This window comes from Salvelinus fontinalis, unplaced genomic scaffold (assembly GCF_029448725.1).
Source record: "Salvelinus fontinalis isolate EN_2023a unplaced genomic scaffold, ASM2944872v1 scaffold_0109, whole genome shotgun sequence".
In the NCBI taxonomy this organism is placed as follows: domain Eukaryota; kingdom Metazoa; phylum Chordata; class Actinopteri; order Salmoniformes; family Salmonidae; genus Salvelinus; species Salvelinus fontinalis.
The window spans coordinates 261985-282425 of record NW_026600318.1 but is presented as its reverse complement, the minus strand read 5'-3'; the positions used below and the strand labels follow the sequence as shown (position 1 = coordinate 282425).

The following is a 20441-nucleotide window of genomic DNA, read 5'->3' as shown; positions in this document are numbered from 1 at the left end:
AGAGCTGTCAGCTGTCACAGTGCCTGTTCCTCACCACAGAGCTGTCAGCTGTCACAGTGCATGTTCCTCACCACAGAGCTGTCAGCTGTCACAGTGCCTGTTCCTCACCACAGAGCTGTCAGCTGTCAGTGCCTGTTCCTCACCACAGAGCTGTCAGCTGTCACAGTGCCTGTTCCTCACCACAGAGCTGTCAGCTGTCACAGTGCATGTTCCTCACCACAGAGCTGTCAGCTGTCACAGTGCATGTTCCTCACCACAGAGCTGTCAGCTGTCACAGTGCATGTTCCTCACCACAGAGCTGTCAGCTGTCACAGTGCCTGTTCCTCACCACAGAGCTGTCAGCTGTCACAGTGCATGTTGCTCACCACAGAGCTGTCAGCTGTCACAGTGCCTGTTCCTCACCACAGAGCTGTCAGCTGTCAGTGCATGTTCCTCACCACAGAGCTGTCAGCTGTCACAGTGCATGTTCCTCACCACAGAGCTGTCAGCTGTGGGTCCTTCTGAGAACCAAATACAACCCCCCATCTGGAGAGCTGCTAACCACAGCAGACTGACAGCTCAGCAACACCGTCAGTGATCTTCATTAGTAAAGCTAATGTACACTACTGTATGTGTTGGATGCTTCATTTATGTTTGGCAGTATTGCCTGACTTGGAATGCCGGGGAAGCATTGGGATCCAGGTTTATACAGTGGTAGAGCTGTAATTCCACAGAACCTTAGCTCAGATGCGGATCAGATAGGTATGTGGTTAACCCTTCTTCAGGTGAGTAGAGGTTAGATGGCATCAGTAAGTTAACCCTTCTTCAGGTTAGTAGAGGTTAGATGGCATCAGTAAGTTAACCCTTCTTCAGGTTAGTAGAGGTTAGATGGCATCAGTAAGTTAACCCTTCTTGAGGTGAGTAGAGGTTAGATGGCATCAGTAAGTTAACCCTTCTTCAGGTTAGTAGAGGTTAGATGGCATCAGTAAGTTAACCCTTCAGGTTAGTAGAGGTTAGATGGCATCAGTAAGTTAACCCTTTCTGCTGTCAATAGAGGTTAGATGGCATCAGTAAGTTAACCCTTTCTCCTGTCAATGGAGGTTAGAGGACATTTTATGGTCCTTCACCTCACTTCACTCATCTGTGAAACGTCTGATATAGAAAAATATGTTTCTAAATATTGTCTCCGTTAGTTTTCTCTCCCCTCCTTCCCAAATCATCTCTCTTGGAGGTGATTATTCAAGGGGATAATTAAATGTAAACTGCCCAGTGTAATTTGTCATGTCATGTGAAGGACCCAAGGCGTTGTCGCTGCCAGCAGATGCTACTCAGCAGTTCTCCTGCGGATCAGAATCCTTCACGTAGGTCAAACACACACACAAACACACACACATGTTTTCCTTTGCAGACCGTGGTACAGAATCACCAGATGGCTAAAGTTGGAGGTGTATTTCCTTTCACCTCTGAGACTCGATGGCTACATTTTATCTACGACAGGACATGATGTCATGCTTAAGAGCTTCACATGAAGCACTAGATCACGTGTCAACCTCAAGGCCTGCGGGCCAGATCCAGTCTACATTGGAATGACTGAAGCCAAACCAAAACGGTTTCGAAATATTACACCTATATTTGTGGCGGCAGGTAGCCTAGTGGTGAGAGCGTTGGACTTGTAACCGAAAGGTTGCAAGATCAAATCCCCGAGCTCACAAGGTTAAAATCTGTTCTGCCCCTGAACAAGGCAGTTAAGACACGTTATCTGGTACCCCTTGTATATAGACACGTTATCTGGTACCCCTTGTATATAGACACGTTATCTGGTACCCCTTGTATATAGACACGTTACCTGGTACCCCTTGTATATAGACACGTTATCTGGTACCCCTTGTATATAGACACGTTATCTGGTACCCCTTGTATATAGACACGTTACCTGGTACCCCTTGTATATAGACACGTTACCTGGTACCCCTTGTATATAGACACGTTACCTGGTACCCCTTGTATATAGACACGTTATCTGGTACCCCTTGTATATAGACACGTTATCTGGTACCCCTTGTATATAGACACGTTATCTGGTACCTTCCAGACCCCGTTAAAGACCGAATGCGGCCCGTGAGCAAAATGCGTTTGACACACCTTATCTAGATGGTCAAAATGGATTGGTCAAGTTCGGGTGCTGCTCTCAACCATTGTCATGTCGTGTGGCTTTCGCTTATTGTTTACAGTATCTGTGTAGAGCAACAGGTGTAATTTCTTCAAATGTTTGTTTTGCTACTGGAACTATTGAACTGCTATAGGCCTACATGAAATATAGGAATATATTTTTTACTTGGACTTAATCCTCAGTAAGCGTTCGTACTAGTATACAAATTGAAATGCATTTTTTCTCCCCCCTGAATGCATAGACCTGATAATGTGCTTAGGTAATCTTCATAAGATTATGACGTTTTTAATTATTTCACTCTGTTATCGTGACATCTTTCATACGGTTCTTTTATCCCATCTTGTGATCTGTAAACTTTGATTTGATTTGTTTCTTTGCAGTCTTTTTGCTGGCACATTTGATGTGCCATGTCAGATAACGCATTCCCAGAATTAAATAGAAGAGACAGCATTTCTCTCTCTGTTTCCAAGAGGTCTGTTCTCTATTGTATACCAAGCCTGCCTTTAACCCTGTGGAAAACATGTACTTTTACTCTCAAAGATTCCACCTGTAGTACAGGAGATTTCAAGATGGCCAAACCATGTTAAATATGCAGTAATTGGAACGGGTAGCTTTGGGATGTCATAATAGAAACATGTTTAAAATGACTAACAATACATTTTCTTGGAAATTTGAATTTTTTTCTTAGACTCTTCCCCTGTATTCGTTGAGATCCACTTTCTTGCATAGCTCAGAGTATAAGTCTCCAGTATTTCCAGTGCCGTTGCATTCTTTATCCTTGACACACTACATACCAAATCCCCATGGTAGGCAAATGACTCATAAGTTAAACACAACTTCAGAATGAAAATAACTCCCTACAGATTGGCCCTCTGTAGAATATACCCGTGATTCTTCCACCCACTGCCACTACATTATATTAATCAGTTAAGGTCTTATCTGCCAGGTAACCTGAAGTTCACCTGCTTTGGGTTTTAAAAGGGTTCACATGCAGATAATTGTATTTCTCTTTTCAACCGTGCTTAGAATACATTCTCTTTCAATTATTAAGGGCCTCTGAGATTGTCGCAAGGCACTCATAGAAAGAACAGCATGGTACAATGTATTATGAGACATTAGTCAAAGAAGGGGCAATATATGGAGGAAGTCATTGATATGCATTTCTAGAAAGTACTTTATCTTCTACTCTTGTGTCTAAAGCAGACGTATTGATGAATGAGAATAACATAATAATAATTATACAAATTAATATACAAAGTATGTTTATTATTATATTACTACTACTAATTATTGCACTAAATAATATATTCATTATTTGTATTATTAATTATACAATTATTTAAAGTATTAGTATGCAATAAGCAGCTAGATGACAAGCTTACAATTGTATTACTAGTAACTAATAATGAACCATTTATAAACTACTTATAAACACTTTATAAATCCTTAATAAAGTTTATCTCTATTGTTGTAGTTGTCTAGTTTCATGCTCCTCCTCTGTATGTTCTCTTAAGACTCAGACTCATTAATCTCCAACAAAGTGACATAGATTGTTACATTTCCCTAGTTTGGTCACATGTGTTACATCACTTCACTAACAGGTTGTGTTACTGTAAAACACTTCACTAACAGGTTTTGTTACTGTAAAACACTTCACTAACAGGTTGTGTTACTGTAAAACGCTTCACTAACAGGTTGTGTTACTGTAAAACACTTCACTAACAGGTTTTGTTACTGTTAAACACTTCACTAACAGGTTGTGTTACTGTAAAACGCTTCACTAACAGGTTGTGTTACTGTTAAACACTTCTAACAGGTTGTGTTACTGTTAAACACTTCACTAACAGGTTGTGTTACTGTTAAACACTTCTAACAGGTTGTGTTACTGTTAAACACTTCTAACAGGTTGTGTTACTGTTAAACACTTCTAACAGGTTGTGTTACTGTTAAACACTTCTAACAGGTTGTGTTACTGTTAAACACTTCTAACAGGTTGTGTTACTGTTAAACACTTCTAACAGGTTGTGTTACTGTTAAACACTTCTAACAGGTTGTGTTACTGTTAAACACTTCTAACAGGTTGTGTTACTGTTAAACACTTCACTAAAAGGTTGTGTTACTGTAAAACACTTCACTAACAGGTTGTGTTTCTTTAATTCCACTCACATGAGTGCTTTGCCTATGATCCTTAGATTGAATTTGGGCACAGGAACACTTTCTGTAAAAGTTGGACTCGTGCCCCTGGTAGGAACTGTCATGAGTGCTTTAGAATTGTGTGCATGGATGCATCCCAAATGGCACCCTATTCCCTAAAATAGTGCACTACTTTTAAGCAGAGCTGGCACCCTATTCCCTAAATAGTGCACTACTTTTAAGCAGAGCTGGCACCCTATTCCCTAAATAGTGCACTACTTTTAAGCAGAGCACTATGGGCACTAAAGGAATAAGGTGCCATTCGGGAGGCATTCCATATCTACAGCCAGCTGTGTGAGCCAAACTAGATGATTTCTGCCAAGAAGTGTTTGAACACCTTGTAAGCATTTTAAATCAATGCCTTGTAGAAACTGTAAAAATCCACATTGAATTCCCTCAACACTAGATATGAAGGAATTGAAGATATGGAGTTTACCATCCAGTGGGAAGTGTGTCTTTGATCTTTATACCTTGATAACATGTACCGTTGCCAGATCTCCTCTCAGTTGAACAAGTTGATGATCGTTACATGTGATAGGTGATTCACAAAACTACACATACTGAACACCATTCAACCCCTTAGCACAACTCAACATGGTGGTGATGATGATGATGATTAGTGATGATGGTGGTGGTGATGAGGATTATATTGATGATGATGATGATGATGGTGATGAGGATTATATTGATGATGGTTAGTGATGATGGTGGTGGTGGTGATGATGATGATTATATTGATGATGGTGGTGGTTAGTGATGATGGTGGTGGTGGTGGTTAGTGATGATGATGGTGGTGGCGGTTAGTGATGGTGGTGGTGGTGGTGGTTAGTGATGATGGTGGTGGTGGTGGTGGTTAGTGATGGTGGTGGTGGTGGTGGTTAGTGATGATGATGATGGTGGTGGTGGTTAGTGATGATGATGGTGGTGGTGGTGGTTAGTGATGGTGGTGGTGGTGGTGGTTAGTGATGATGATGGTGGTGGTGGTGGTTAGTGATGATGATGGTGGTGGTGGTGGTTAGTGATGATGATGGTGGTGGTGGTGGTTAGTGATGATGATGGTGGTGGTGGTGGTTAGTGATGGTGGTGGTGGTGGTGGTTAGTGATGATGATGATGGTGGTGGTGGTTAGTGATGATGATGGTGGTGGTGGTGGTTAGTGATGGTGGTGGTGGTGGTGGTTAGTGATGATGATGGTGGTGGTGGTGGTTAGTGATGGTGGTGGTGGTTAGTGATGATGATGGTGGTGGTGGTGGTTAGTGATGATGGTGGTGGTGGTGGTTAGTGATGATGATGATGGTGGTGGTGGTTAGTGATGATGATGATGGTGGTGGTGGTTAGTGATGATGATGATGGTGGCGGTTAGTGATGATGGTGGTGGTGGTTAGTGATGGTGATGGTGGTGGTGGTTAGGGATGATGGTGGTGGTGGTTAGTGATGATGATGATGATGGTGGTGGTGGTTAGGGATGATGGTGGTGGTGGTTAGTGATGATGATGATGGTGGTGGTGGTTAGTGATGATGGTGGTGGTTAGTGATGATGGTGGTGGATAGTGATGATGGTGATGGTGGTGGTTAGTGATGATGGTCATGGTGGTGGTTAGTGGTGATGATGATGGTGGTGGTGGTTAGTGATGATGGTGATGATGGTGGTGGTGGTTAGTGATGATGATGGTGGTGGTGGTGGTTAGTGATGATGATGGTGGTGGTTAGTGATGATGATGGTGGTGGTGGTGGTTAGTGATGATGGTGGTGGTGGTTAGTGATGATGATGGTGGTGGTGGTTAGTGATGATGATGGTGGTGGTGGTGGTTAGTGATGATGATGGTGGTGGTGGTGGTTAGTGATGATGGTGGTGGTTAGTGATGATGGTTGTGGTGGTGGTTAGTGATGGTGGTGGTGGTTAGTGATGATGGTGGTTAGTGATGATAGTGGTGGTTAGTGATGATGATGGTGGTGGTGGTTAGTGAGGATGATGATCATGGAGGTGGTTAGTGATGATCATGGTGGTGGTGGTTAGTGATGATGATGATGGTGCTGGTGGTTAGTGATGATGATGATGATGATGGTGGTGGTGGTGGTTAGTGATGATGGTGATGGTGGTGGTTAGTGATGATGATGATGATGGTGGTGGTGGTGGTGGTTAGTGATGATGGTGATGGTGGTGGTTAGTGATGGAGGTGGTTAGTGATGATGATGGTGGTGGTGGTTAGTGATGATGATGATGGTGCTGGTTAGTGATAATAATGGTGGTGGTGGTGGTGGTTAGTGATGATGATGATGGTGGTGGTGGTTAGTGATGATGGTGGTGATGGTGGTGGTTAGTGATCATGGTGGTGGTGGTTAGTGATTATGGTTAGTGATGGTGGTGGTGGTGGTGATGGTGGTGGTGGTGGTTAGTGATGGTGGTGGTGGTTAGTGATGATGGTGGTGGTTAGTGATGATGGTGGTGGTGGTTAGTGATGATGGTTAGTGATGGTGGTGGTGGTGGTGATGGTGGTGGTGGTGGTTAGTGATGGTGGTGGTGGTTAGTGATGGTGGTGGTGGTTAGTGATGGTGGTGGTGGTTAGTGATGGTGGTGGTGGTTAGTGATGGTGGTGGTGGTTAGTGATCATGGTGGTGGTGGTTAGTGATGATGGTTAGTGATGGTGGTGGTGGTGGTTAGTGATGGTGGTGGTGGTTAGTGATGGTGGTGGTGGTTAGTGATGATGGTGGTGGTTAGTGATGATGGTGGTGGTTAGTGATGATGGTGGTGGTTAGTGATGATGGTGGTGGTGGTGGTTAGTGATGGTGGTGGTGGTTAGTGATGATGGTGGTGGTTAGTGATGATGGTGGTGGTTAGTGATGATGGTGGTGGTTAGTGATGATGGTGGTGGTTATAAATGATGGTGGTTAGTGATGATGATGGTGGTTAGTGATGATGATGGTGGTTAGTGATGATGGTGGTGGTTAGTGATGCTGGTAGTGGTTAGTGATGGTGGTGGTGTTTAGTGATGATGGTGGTGGTTAGTGATGGTGATGGTGGTGGTTAGTGATGATGATGGTGGTGGTTAGTGATGATGATGGTGGTGGTTAGTGATGATGGTGGTGGTTAGTGATGATGGTAATGGTGGTGGTTAGTGATGGTGGTGGTGGTTAGTGATGGTAATGGTGGTGGTTAGTGGTGGTGGTGGTGGTGGTGGTGGTGGTTAGTGATGATGGTGGTGGTTAGTGATGATGATGGTGGTTAGTGATGATGGTGATGGTGGTGGTTAGTGATGATGATAGTGGTGGTGCTGGTTAGTGATGATGGTGGTGGTTAATGATGATGGTGACGGTAGTGGTTAGTGATGATGATGATGGTGGTGGTTAGTGATGATGATGATGGTGGTGGTTAGTGATGGTGGTGGTGGTTAATGATGATGGTGACGGTAGTGGTTAGTGATGATGATGATGGTGGTGGTTAGTGATGATGATGATGGTGGTGGTTAGTGATGGTGGTGGTGGTTAGCGATGATGATCATGGTGGTGGTTAGTGATGGTGGTTAGTGATGGTGGTGGTGGTTAGTGATGATGGTGATGGTTAGTGATGATGGTGGTGGTTAGTGATGATGATGATGATGGTGGTGGTGGTTAGTGATGATGGTGGTGATGGTGGTGGTTAGTGATGATGGTGGTGATGGTGGTGGTTAGTGATGGTGGTGGTTAGTGATGGTGGTGGTGGTTAGTGATGATGGTGGTGGTTAGTGATGGTGGTGGTTAGTGATGGTGGTTAGTGATGATGATGGTGGTTATAAATGATGGTGGTTAGTGATGATGGTGGTGGTTAGTGATGGTGGTGGTTAGTGATGGTGGTGGTTAGTGATGATGGTGGTTAGTGATGATGGTGGTTAGTGATGGTGGTGGTGTTTAGTGATGATGGTGGTGGTTAGTGATGGTGGTGGTTAGTGATGGTGGTGGTTAGTGATGATGGTGGTGGTTAGTGATGGTGGTGGTTAGTGATGGTGGTGGTTAGTGATGGTGGTGGTTAGTGATGATGGTGGTTAGTGATGGTGGTGGTGTTTAGTGATGATGGTGGTGGTGGTTAATGATGATGATGGTAGTGGTGGTTAGTGGTGATGGTGGTGGTTAGTGATGATGGTGGTGTTGGTGGTTAGTGATGATGATGATGGTGGTGGTGATGGTGGTTAGTGATGATGGGGGTGGTGGTTAGTGATGATGGTGGTGTTGGTGGTTAGTGATGATGATGATGGTGGTGGTGATGGTGGTTAGTGATGATGGGGGTGGTGGTTAGTGATGATGATGATTGTGGTGGTGATGGTGGTTAGTGCTGATGGTGGTGGTTAGTGATGATGATGGTGGTGGTTAGTGATGATGATGGTGGTGGTGATGGTAGTTAGTGATGATGGTGGTGGTGGTGGTGGTGGTGGTGGTGGTGGTGGTTAGTGATGATGATGGTGGTTGTGGTTAGTGATGATGGTGGTGGTGGTGGTTAGTGGTGGTGGTGGTGGTGGTGGTGGTTAGTGACGATGATGGTGGTGGTGGTTAGTGATGATGATGATGGTGGTGGTGGTGATGATGGTGATGGTGGTGGTGGTCGTGATTATAAATGATGGTGATGGTGGTGGTTAGTGATGATGGTGGTGGTGGTGGTGGTTAGGGATGATGATGATGGTGGTGGTTAGTGATGATGATGATGGTGGTGGTTAGTGATGATGATGGTGGTGGTGGTGGTTAGTGATGATGGTGGTGGTGGTGGTTAGTGATGATGATGATGGTGGTGGTTAGTGATGATGATGATGGTGGTGGTTAGTGATGATGATGATGGTGGTGGTTAGTGATGATGGTGGTGGTTAGTGATGATGATGATGGTGGTGGTTAGGGATGATGATGATGGTGGTGGTTAGTGATGATGATGATGGTGGTGGTTAGTGATGATGATGATGGTGGTGGTTAGTGATGATGATGGTGGTGGTGGTGGTTAGTGATGATGGTGGTGGTGGTGGTTAGTGATGATGGTGATGGTGGTGGTGGTTAGTGATGATGATGATGGTGGTGGTGGTTAGTGATGATGGTGTTGGTGGTTGTTAGTGACGATGATGATGGTGGTGGTTAGTGATGATGATGATGGTGGTGGTTAGTGATGATGATGATGGTGGTGGTTAGTGATGATGATGGTGGTGGTTAGTGATGATGGTGGTGGTTAGTGATGATGATGATGATGATGGTGGTGGTGGTGGTTAGTGATGGTGGTGGTGGTTAGTGATGATGATGATGCTGGTGGTGGTTAGTGATGATTGTGATGGGGATGGTTAATGATGGTGGTGGTGGTGATGGTTAGTGATGTTGGTGGTGGTGGTGGTTAGTGATGATGTTGGTGGTTAGTGCTGGTGGTGGTGGTTAGCGAGGATGATGATGCTGGTGGTGGTTAGTGATGATTGTGATGGGGATGGTTAATGATGGTGGTAATGGTGGTGGTTAGTGATGGTGGTGATGGTGGTGGTTAGTGATGATGATGGTGGTTAGTGGTAGTGGTGGTGGTTAGTGATGGTGGTGGTGGTGGTGGTGGTGGTTAATGATGATGGTGATGGTGGTGGTTAGTGATGATGGTGGTGGTGGTGGTGGTGGTGGTTAATGATGATGGTGACGGTAGTGGTTAGTGATGATGATGGTGGTAGTGGTGGTTAGTGATGATGATGGTGGTGGTGGTTAGTGATGGTGGTGGTGGTGGTGGTTAGTGATGATGTTGGTGGCGGTGGTGGTTAGTGATGATGGTGGTGGCGGTGATGGTTAGTGATGATGATGGTGGTGGTTAGTGATGATGGTGGTGGTGGTGGTTAGTGATGAAGGTGGTGGTTAGTGATGAAGGTGGTGGTTAGTGATGATGGTGGTGGTGGTTAGGGATGATGGTGGTGTTTAGTGATGATGATGGTGGTGGTGGTTAGGGATGATGGTGGTTAGTGATGATGGTGGTGGTGGTTAGTGATGATGGTGGTGGTGGTAGTTAGTGATGATGTGGTGGTGTTGGTTGTTAGTGATGATGGTGGTGGTGGTGGTTATGATGATGGTGGTGGTTAGTGATGGTGGTTATTGATCATGATGGTGGTGGTGGTGGTTAGTGATGATGGTGATGGTTAGTGATGATGGTGATGATGGTGATGGTTAGTGATGGTGATGGTGGTGGTGGTGATGATGGTGATGGTTAGTGATGATGATGGTAGTGGTGGTGGTGGTTAGTGATGATGATGATGTGGTGGTGGTGGTTATTGATGATGATGATGGTGGTTCGTGATGATGATGGTGGCGGTGGTTAATGGTGGTGATGGTTAGTGATGGTGATGGTGGTGGTGGTGGTGGTGGTGGTGGTTAGTAATGATGATGGTGGTGGTGGTTAGTGATGATGGTGGTGGTTAGTGATGGTGGTGGTTAGTGATGGTGGTGGTTAGTGATGATGATGGTGGTGGTGGTGGTTGTTAGTGATGATGGTAGTGATGATGGTGGTGAGGGTGGTGGTGGTGGTGGTGATGGTGGTGATGATGATGTGAACAAGGATGCTGATTGTTTTATCTCTGTCTCTCTGTAATGAAAGGTGGAATAATAGACTAATAAAAGCATCACTGGACCCAACAATCACTGAGGAAATAATGTATAATTAACAAACTATTAATTTAATTTAATTTTTACAGGAAGTTTACAGAAGAGACTTCTTGTTTCTAACCATAGTTCTTTGGGGGATGAGATATCTTCTTATGGCTGCAAGCCCGACGTCGGTACACTTATGACAACAGCCAGCTCAAGTGCAGGGCGCGAAATTCAAAATATATATTTTTAAAATATTTAACTTTCACACATTAACAAGTCCAATACAGCATATGAAAGGTACACATCTTGTGAATCCAGCCAACATGTCGAATTTTTAAAATGTTTTACAGCGAAAACACCACGTATATTTATGTTAGCTCAGCATGCACAAAGCCAACCTAACTAACCAAGAACTCAAAATAACTAAATACTCATCATATAACATTTCTGAAAAATACATAGTGTACAGCAATTGAAAGACAGGCATCTTGTGATTCCAGACAATATTTCTGATTTATCAAGTGTTTTACAGCGAAAACACAATATAGCGTTATATTAGCTTACCACAATAGCCAAAAACACAAGCAATTTCCCAGTAGCAAAAGTAAGTGATCGTAACAAACAAGCAAAAGATATATAATTTTTGACTAACCTTGATTTTCTTCTTCGGATTACAGTCCTATAACATCAGGTTATACATACACTTATGTTTTGTTCGAAAATGTGCATATTTAGAGCTGAAATCAATGGTTACACATTGTGCTTACTTAGCTACTTTTTCCCACTACGTCCGGATTTTTCCTGACACTTTTCTGACACACATATTCTGACCAAATAGCTATTCATAAACATAACTAAAAAATACATGTTGTATAGGAAATGATAGATCCATTAGTTCTTAATGAAATCGCAGTGTTAGAATTCTAAAAATAACTTCATTACGATATGCAGCTTCGGTATAGCTAGAGTACCCAAACGTTGGGCGCCCACGACTAGTTCACATGTACGACAGATATATGAAATAGCATCATAAAATGTTTCTTACTTTTGCTGATCTTTCATCAGAATGTCGGACAAGGTGTCCTTTGTCCAGAACAATCGCTGTTTGGATTTAGAACGGCAACTTTCCCTCTTGATTTAGCACGCGCACTAGCCAAGTGGCACGGATCTCTCCATCGTCAACAAAGTCAGAGAACGGAACACGGCAAAACTCCCGAAAAAATGTCAATAATCTGATTAAACTATATTGAAAAAACATACTTTACGATGATATGGTCACATGTATCAAATAAAATCAAAGCCGGAGATCCCACTGTCCACTTCGCGCTCCCCAGAGTACCGGAAATGAGGGACACGTCATACAAAGAGCCTGTATTCCACTTCAGACCAAGATAAACACGAAATGTCTTCTCTCACAGCCTCTTGACATCCAGGGGAAGGTCTATAAAGTGCACGTAGACTCTTACGTATCATGCCCATTTATAGGCAGGAAGAAGAACAGAGCCTCGATTTCAGACTTTCCACTTCCTGGTCAGGAAGTTTGTGCCAAATGAGTTCTGTTTGACTCACAGATATAATTCAAACGGTTTTAGAAACTAGAGAGTGTTTTCTATCCAATAGTAATAATAATATGCATATTGTACGAGCAAGAATTGAGTACGAGGCCGTTTGAAATGGGCACCTTTAATCAGAGCTACTCAATACTGCCCCTGCAGCCATAAAAAGATATACTCCAGCAGCATGTCACCTCTTGTAACCTCTTGTAGACAGGACTTGAGATAAGTAACTCATCACTCTCTCGTATAGATCATCTGTGTGGATGATACCCTGACCTGCCGGGGCCCGTGATCCTTTGAATGGTATTGTAGTTCAGTAAGGACTTGGTGCTACAGCCACAAAATGTAGGTAAAAAGGTAAAAAACAGTAGGTTTATGTATTGGGTATAACTTTTATTGACAGTTTGATAAAAGGCGTATATACAGGTGTAGGATCTTAATCTGATCAGCCTGTTGGAGGAGAACTTGTAGTGTATTTGAGGTTTAATAAAAAGACTTCTGAAGTTTGTAATTTCCATTTAGAAATTTTACTCTTGATTTTCCCTCACGAAAAATGTAAATCAAATTAAGATCCTACATCTGTACAGAAAATACAGTCAGTTGATCCATTTAAACAAATCTGAGTCAGTCGGAATGATCATATTATAGTCAAAAGCTATTAGAAAAACAGCAGAAATACTGAGAACGTCATGGGATATTATTACATGATGTGTTATTAAAAACCTGTCTAGGACAGGGGTTCCGCTAGCGGAACTCCGCCCACATTCCACTGAAAAGGCAGCGCGCGAAATTCAAAAAATATTTTGTAGAAATATTAAACTTTCACACATTAACAAGTCCAATACAGCAAATGAAAGATGAACATCTCGTGAATCCAGCCAACATGTCCGATTTTTAAAATGTTTTACAGCGAAAACACCACGTATATTTATGTTAGCTCACCACCAAATACAAAAAAGCAAAGACATTTCTTTCACAGCACAGGTAGCTTGCACAAAACCAACCAAACGAACCAAGAACCAACCAAACTAACCAAGAAACAACTTCATCAGATGACAGTCTTATAACATGTTATACAATAAATCTATGTTTTGCTCGAAAAATGTGCATATTTGAGGTATAAATCATAGCTTTACATTGCAGCTACCATCACAAATAGCACCGAAGCAGCCAGAGTAATTACAGAGAGCAACGTGAAATACATAAATACTCATCATAAAACATTTATGAAAAATACATGGTGTACAGCAAATGAAAGACAAACATCTTGTGAATCCAGCCAATATTTCAGATTTTTTAAGTGTTTTACAGCGAAAACACAATATAGCATTATATTAGCTTACCACAATAGCCAAAAACACAACCCATTTATCAGCAGCAAAAGTTAGCGATAGTAAAAAAACAGCAAAAGATATATCATTTTTCACTAACCTTGATAAGCTTCATCAGATGACAGTCCTATAACATCAGGTTATACAATCCACTTATGTTTTGTTCGAAAATGTGCATATTTAGAGCTGCAAACCGTGGTTATACATTGTGAATATGTAGCATCGATTCACCAAATTGTCACGAAGCTTCCATCGTCACCAAACGCAGAGAACAGAACACGCCAAAACTCCTGAAAAAATTTCAATAATCTGATAAAACTATATTGAAAAAACATACTTTACGATGATATTATCACCTTTATCAAATAAAATCAAGGCCAGAGATATTAGCCGTCTATAACGAAAGCTTTTCAGAAGCCAAAGCTGATGTCCTTCCCGCGTCTTCCTGAACAAAGGAAATTGGGGTCATGTCATTCCAAGACCTCTCTTTTGACCATAGTTAAAGCTAGACTCCCCATTTCACCTCTCACTGCCTACTGACGTCTAGTGGAAGGCGCATGAAGTGCATGTATAGTCATAAATTTCAAGCAAATTAATAGGGAGGCCCTGTAACAGAGCCTCGATTTCAGATTTTTCACTTTCTGACAGGAAGTTTGCTACCAAATGAGTTCTGTTTTACTCACAGATATAATTCAAACGGTTTTAGAAACTTGAGTGTTTTCTATCCAATAGTAATAATAATATGCGTATTGTACAAACAAGAATAGAGTACGAGGCCGTTTAAATTGGGCATGATTTTTTCCCCAAAGTGAAAATAGCGCCCTCTATCCTCAGTGACTTACGGAGGCAGATCTGGTTTACACATTTATATAGTTATTTCTCTGTTGACCAGTAATTAACGCCACAGTGACTGGCACATTTTAGCTTCTTATTATCGGCATTCTTAACTTCCTGCTGTGGTTAATGTAACATGTTTCATTTTATGATTTCATGACTTCTGTTTCACCACCATCAAAATAAATATCTCTATGAGCGTCTGTGCTTTCCCAGCACACCATGGCATTACTTCACATCCTGTTCAAACACACACTGTTGGCATATCGTTTGGTACTGACTATTCAACTCACACTCTCTCTAATGAGGTTTCCCAAAAAGACGTTCTGATTTTGTTGGAAAAGTGCAGCTAATACAGGACTTCAGGTATGTTTTGATTAGTTCTGTTATATTAATATTTTGATAACATAACACGACATAGTCAGGGAGAGAATTCATATCAGTGTTATGAAATTCATGGTAATTTAGTGGTCATCTATATGTTTTTTTACCCTCTCGTTTTAATAATACTTTACACCCTCTAGTTTTAATGATACTTGATACCTAATAGTTTGAATGATACTTTATACCCACTAGTTGTAATGACACTTTATACCCTCTAGTTTTATTGATACTTAATATACACTAGTTTTAATGATACATTATACACTCTAGTTGTAATGACTCTTTATACCCACTAGTTGTAATGACTCTTTATACCCACTAGTTGTAATGACACTTTATACCCTCTAGTTTTATTGATACTTAATACACACTAGTTTTAATGATACATTATACACTCTAGTTGTAATGACTCTTTATACACTCTAGTTGTAATGACTCTTTATACCCACTAGTTGTAATGACACTTTATACCCTCTAGTTTTATTGATACTTTATATACACTATTTTGAATGGTACTTTATATACACTAGTTTTAATGATACATTATACCCTCTAGTTGTAATGACTCTTTATACCCTCTAGTTTTACTGATACGTTATATACACTAGTTGTATGACTCTTTATACCAAAAAGTTTTAATGATACTTTATATACACTAGTTTTAATGATACTTTATACCCTCTAGTTTTAATGATACTTTATACCCTCTAGTTGTAATGACTCTTTATACCCTCTAGTTGTAATGACTCTTTATACCAAAAAGTTTTAATGATACTTTATATACAGCAGTTGTAATGACTCTTTATACCAAAAAGTTTTAATGATGCTTTATATACACTAGTTTGAATGATACTTTATATACACTAGTTTTAATGATACATTATACCCTCTAGTTGTAATGACTCTTTATATCCTCTAGTTGTAATGTCTCTTTATACCCTCTAGTTTTACTGATGCTTTATATACACTAGTTGTAATGACTCTTTATACCAAAAAGTTTTAATGATACTTTATATACACAAGTTTTAATGATACTTTATACCCTCTAGTTTTAATGATACTTTATACCCTCTAGTTGTAATGACTCTTTATACCTTCTAGTTGTAATGTTTCTTAATACCAAAAAGTTTTAAGGATACTTTATATACACTAGTTGTAATGACTCTTTATACCAAAAAGTTTTAATGATACTTTATATACACTAGTTTTAATGATACTTTATATACACTAGTTTTAATGATACTTTATACCCTCTAGTTGTAATGACTCTTGATACCCTCTAGTTGTAATGTCTCTTTATACCCTCTAGTTTTACTGATACTTTATATACACTAGGTGTAATGACTCTTTATACCAGCATGTTTTAATGATACTTTATATACACTAGATTTAATGATACTTTATACCCTCTAGTTTTAATGATACTTTAGTTTTAATGATACTAGTTGTAATGACTCTTTATACCAAAAAGTTTTAATGATACTTTATATACACTAGTTTTAATGAAACTTTATACCCTCTAGTTTTAATGATACTTTATACCCACTAGTTTAAATGACTCATTATACCCTCTAGTTTTAATGATACTTTATACCCTCTAGTTGTAATGACTCTTTATACACTCTAGTTTTAATGATACTTTATACCCTCTTAGTGTCAAGTTGAAGGTTTTGATTACAAAAATATAATTTAAAGAGTGAAAGCATCAAGTTACAGGCTCTAAGGGAATGTGTAATGGGGTTAATCTTTCTAAACAATCTATATCATATGAACTTAACATATCCTCTTGATTCTTAAGGACATCATGGAAATGCCTCCCACCCCCAGCTCTGGTAATAGTAACCTGAATGAAGCCAACACTTGTGGAGTGGACCTCAACCAAGATGCCATCTACCTTCCTGTAATCTACAGTATCTTCTTCATCATTGGCACTCCCCTCAATCTGATGGCCCTGTTCGGGCTCTATCGTCTGATCAAGTCTGAAAACGTCTTACCGGTGTACGTGATCAACCTGCTCCTTTCGGATCTCCTCCAACTGTTCACTGTACCTCTATGGATTGACTACTATCGCAGGGGTCACAGCTGGCGATTCGGGTCCACTTCCTGCCAGTTATTGGGGGTCAGTTTCTACGTCAGCATTTACACCGGCATTGCCTTCATGTGCATCATCGCTTTGGAGCGCTACTTGGCCATCGCCAAGCCTCTGAGATTCCAAGCATTGAGAAAGCTGAAGTTTGCACGATGGATAGCCCTTAGCATATGGGTCTTGGTAGCTGTGCCTCCATCCATCGCCTTGCATAAAATGCAACCCAACGACAATCACACCCTGTGTATCGAGAGCTACCCTTCCAAGGAAGGGTTCATCATCTACCGATTGATCACCTTATCCCTGTCCTTCATCATCCCTCTCACCTTCATCGTGTTCCTCCACCGGAAGACCCTGAGGTCTTTGTCGGCCATTGGTACCTTGGGAACGGAAGAGAAGCACCGCATCAGGGGGCTTCTCAATCTGCTGGTGGTCATCTTCATCCTGGTCCTTGGCCCCTACCACATCACAGGATGCGTGAAGTACATTGGATTGCTTTTCCACAGGGACGCCTGTGAGTGGGAGAAGGCTGTGTTTGTGCCCTACCAGCTGGGCAGGGGTCTGTTGAGCCTCAACAGTCTGCTGGATCCTGTACTTTATACGTTCCTGAGGAGTGACTTCAGGGAGGCTGCGGGCCATTACCTGCCCTGCCTGAGGAGGATGCAGGAGTCTGTATGCAGGACTGTGAGTCATCATAGGACCACCACTAAGACCCCTAGTAGTCTCTCAGATCACACTGATTCTATCTAAACCCAAACCAGACATTTGTAACATACCTGTACATGATGTACAGTACCTAGCTAGATGCTATCTGCTTTTCTTATAATATATTAACCAGCCTTCGAAGAACCATCACCAGGACCACTATTATCCTTTAAGACCCCACAGAGAGACCCTGATTCAACCTGTGATAAACATTAATACTGAACATTATTGATAAATGCTGCAGAACAAAGGTTATACTGTGGGAAAGGAACATCTCTAGGATACATATATTTCGTATAATTTTTTTTTTTTTTACAAAAACTGTTTGTTTCTATAAACAGTGCCAGTGGGTTTTAGAAAGTACATTCTTGATTGAGACAGACGTGGTTTGCCTCATATTGCCACAGCCAGGAAGTTGCCAAATTGTGATTTCATGTGGCAGGCAGCTGGTATCGCAGAAGGACTGGTGTCCTCATAATACATTCATATTTCCTCTTTCAAGCAACAAAAAATTGCACAAAAAAGAACTTGCCTATAAACACATCTTGTTCCAAATCAATTGGAAGTTGTTTTACAACTTTGTTTAAACGAACTTACAAACTAGACATGAAACATATAAGATAAACTGCTGAAGGACTGAACATAGTTTTAATCCTTGGTTGTCCACAATAGTGTATATTTGACACTGGGGAGAAAAATTATTTAGTACTTTGATGATTTAGAGTTGCCCCTGGCAACTGAAAGGGATGCTTCAACCAGACTGTTCTACCTGTTTATAAATAGCATCGTACCCAACTGAGGACCACACGTACACAAGAATTGGAAGTGGTTTTGTAATGTGGGGCAATGTGTAATATTGTATTTCTGTCAGCATTGCAATGCTAAATGTAAATCAATCTATATCACAAACCTATGTACCATTTCATTTAAAACATTTAATTTAAAACATATCTGTACATATCATGACACCTTTCAGATTCAGTTGATTAAAAGAGTTTCATGTTTGCATAAAAATGATATTGATTATATCCCATATGTTACTATAGCCTATAGGGGGGCAAAACGAATGAAATGTACAGTGAGTTCCTAATGTTTCCATCTGTGCTACAACGCTGAAGGTGCTAAAGATGATGCCGTTGACATAGTAACACGTACCACTTGACAATATGTGCATTGTATGCCCAATTTATCTGCCCACAGAGACTAATCACATAGTTCTAGCTCTGTGGTTGAGGCAGTCATTCCACGCGGCACTAACTTGAAAGGAGAGAGACTCCTGTAAAATTCCTCTTGATTCATAGAACTGCAAAATCAATAAAAGTGTATATTATCTAATTACACATTTTAGCAAAGACATATATATTTTTTTTTATCAACGCTTTGCCTCTGTGATTGAGCAATGCATTATTGCACTGATTCAGAATGATACCAGTTAATTGTTGTACAATGCATTAAAGAGCGCTTTAATTATAGACGGCAGACTCTGTCTTCTCTTCTGCTGTCACTCTTATCCTGCTCTGTCATTTGTTCATTAGTCCCTGCAGACCTGATTAGTCAATGGATGCATTGTAATAACCCTGGCTCTTAAAGAGGTGTAGCTCCAGCTCAATGCAGTCAGGCTCCCACATCAGAAGTTATTGATCCAATAGACTGTAATGCCCCCCCCCCCCTCCTGATCCATATCACAGTCTGCTGCTTATCAGTGACACACAGGGATGCTTGCCATGCTCAGATTTTCAATAAAGTTCCATACATGTGAATGCCTGTGAGAATATGGTCATGTGTGATTTACATTATCAGGGGATCTTATAGCACACAATTATAAACTGGCCCTCACAAATTGATGGCAATCTGTCTTAAAGGTGGTGGGTAGATAACTGGCCCTCACAAATTGATGGTAATCTGTTTTAAAGGTGGTGGGTAGATAGCTGGCCCTCACAAATTGATGGTAATCTGTTTAAAGGTGGTGGGTAGATAACTGGCCCTCACAAGTTGATGGTAATCTGTCTTAAAGGTGGTGGGTAGATAACTGGCCCTCACAAGTTGATGGTAATCTGTCTTAAAGGTGGTGGGTAGATAACTGGCCCTCACAAGTTGATGGTAATCTGTCTTAAAGGTGGTGGGTAGATAACTGGCCCTCACAAGTTGATGGTAATCTGTCTTAAAGGTGGTGGGTAGATAACTGGCCCTCACAAGTTTTTTAAAATTTTAAACCTTTATTTAACTAGGCAAGTCAGTTAAGAACTACTCGTCACAGTATCTCTGTGCATTCAAATTGCCATCGATAAAATACAATTGTGTTTGTTGTTGGTAGCATATGCGTGCCCAAACCATAACCCCACTACCACCACGGGCCACACTGTTCACAAAGTTGACATCAGCAAATCGCTCGCCCACATGACGCCTGTCAATTGTTCTGAAGTTGTGAGGCCATTTGGACGTACTGCCAAATTCTCTAAAACGACGTTGGAGGCTGTGGAGAAATGAACATCACCAGGCGTTATGAGTTAATAGACCAATAACAAAGACATTATCAAACCTCTCTGACAATAACAGCTAGTTTTCAGGTACATATCCCTCGCATTAAGCTAGTCCAAATAGGCCCTCCACTCAGACCACTCACAGACAGTCCTATCCCCTCACTCA

At 41.3% G+C, this 20441-nt stretch overlaps 1 protein-coding gene across 1 annotated transcript; it reads left to right on the top strand.

Annotated features, from left to right (window-relative positions):
• Positions 1-14878: 14878 nt before the first annotated feature.
• On the top strand, positions 14879-19287 carry LOC129843309 (G-protein coupled receptor 4-like). Its single transcript, XM_055911936.1, has 2 exons — positions 14879-14986; positions 16803-19287. Exon 2 carries the CDS (start codon positions 16809-16811, stop codon positions 17838-17840), a length of 1032 nt encoding a protein of 343 aa, XP_055767911.1. The 5' UTR covers positions 14879-14986; positions 16803-16808; the 3' UTR covers positions 17841-19287.
• The last annotated feature ends 1154 nt before the right edge of the window (positions 19288-20441 follow it).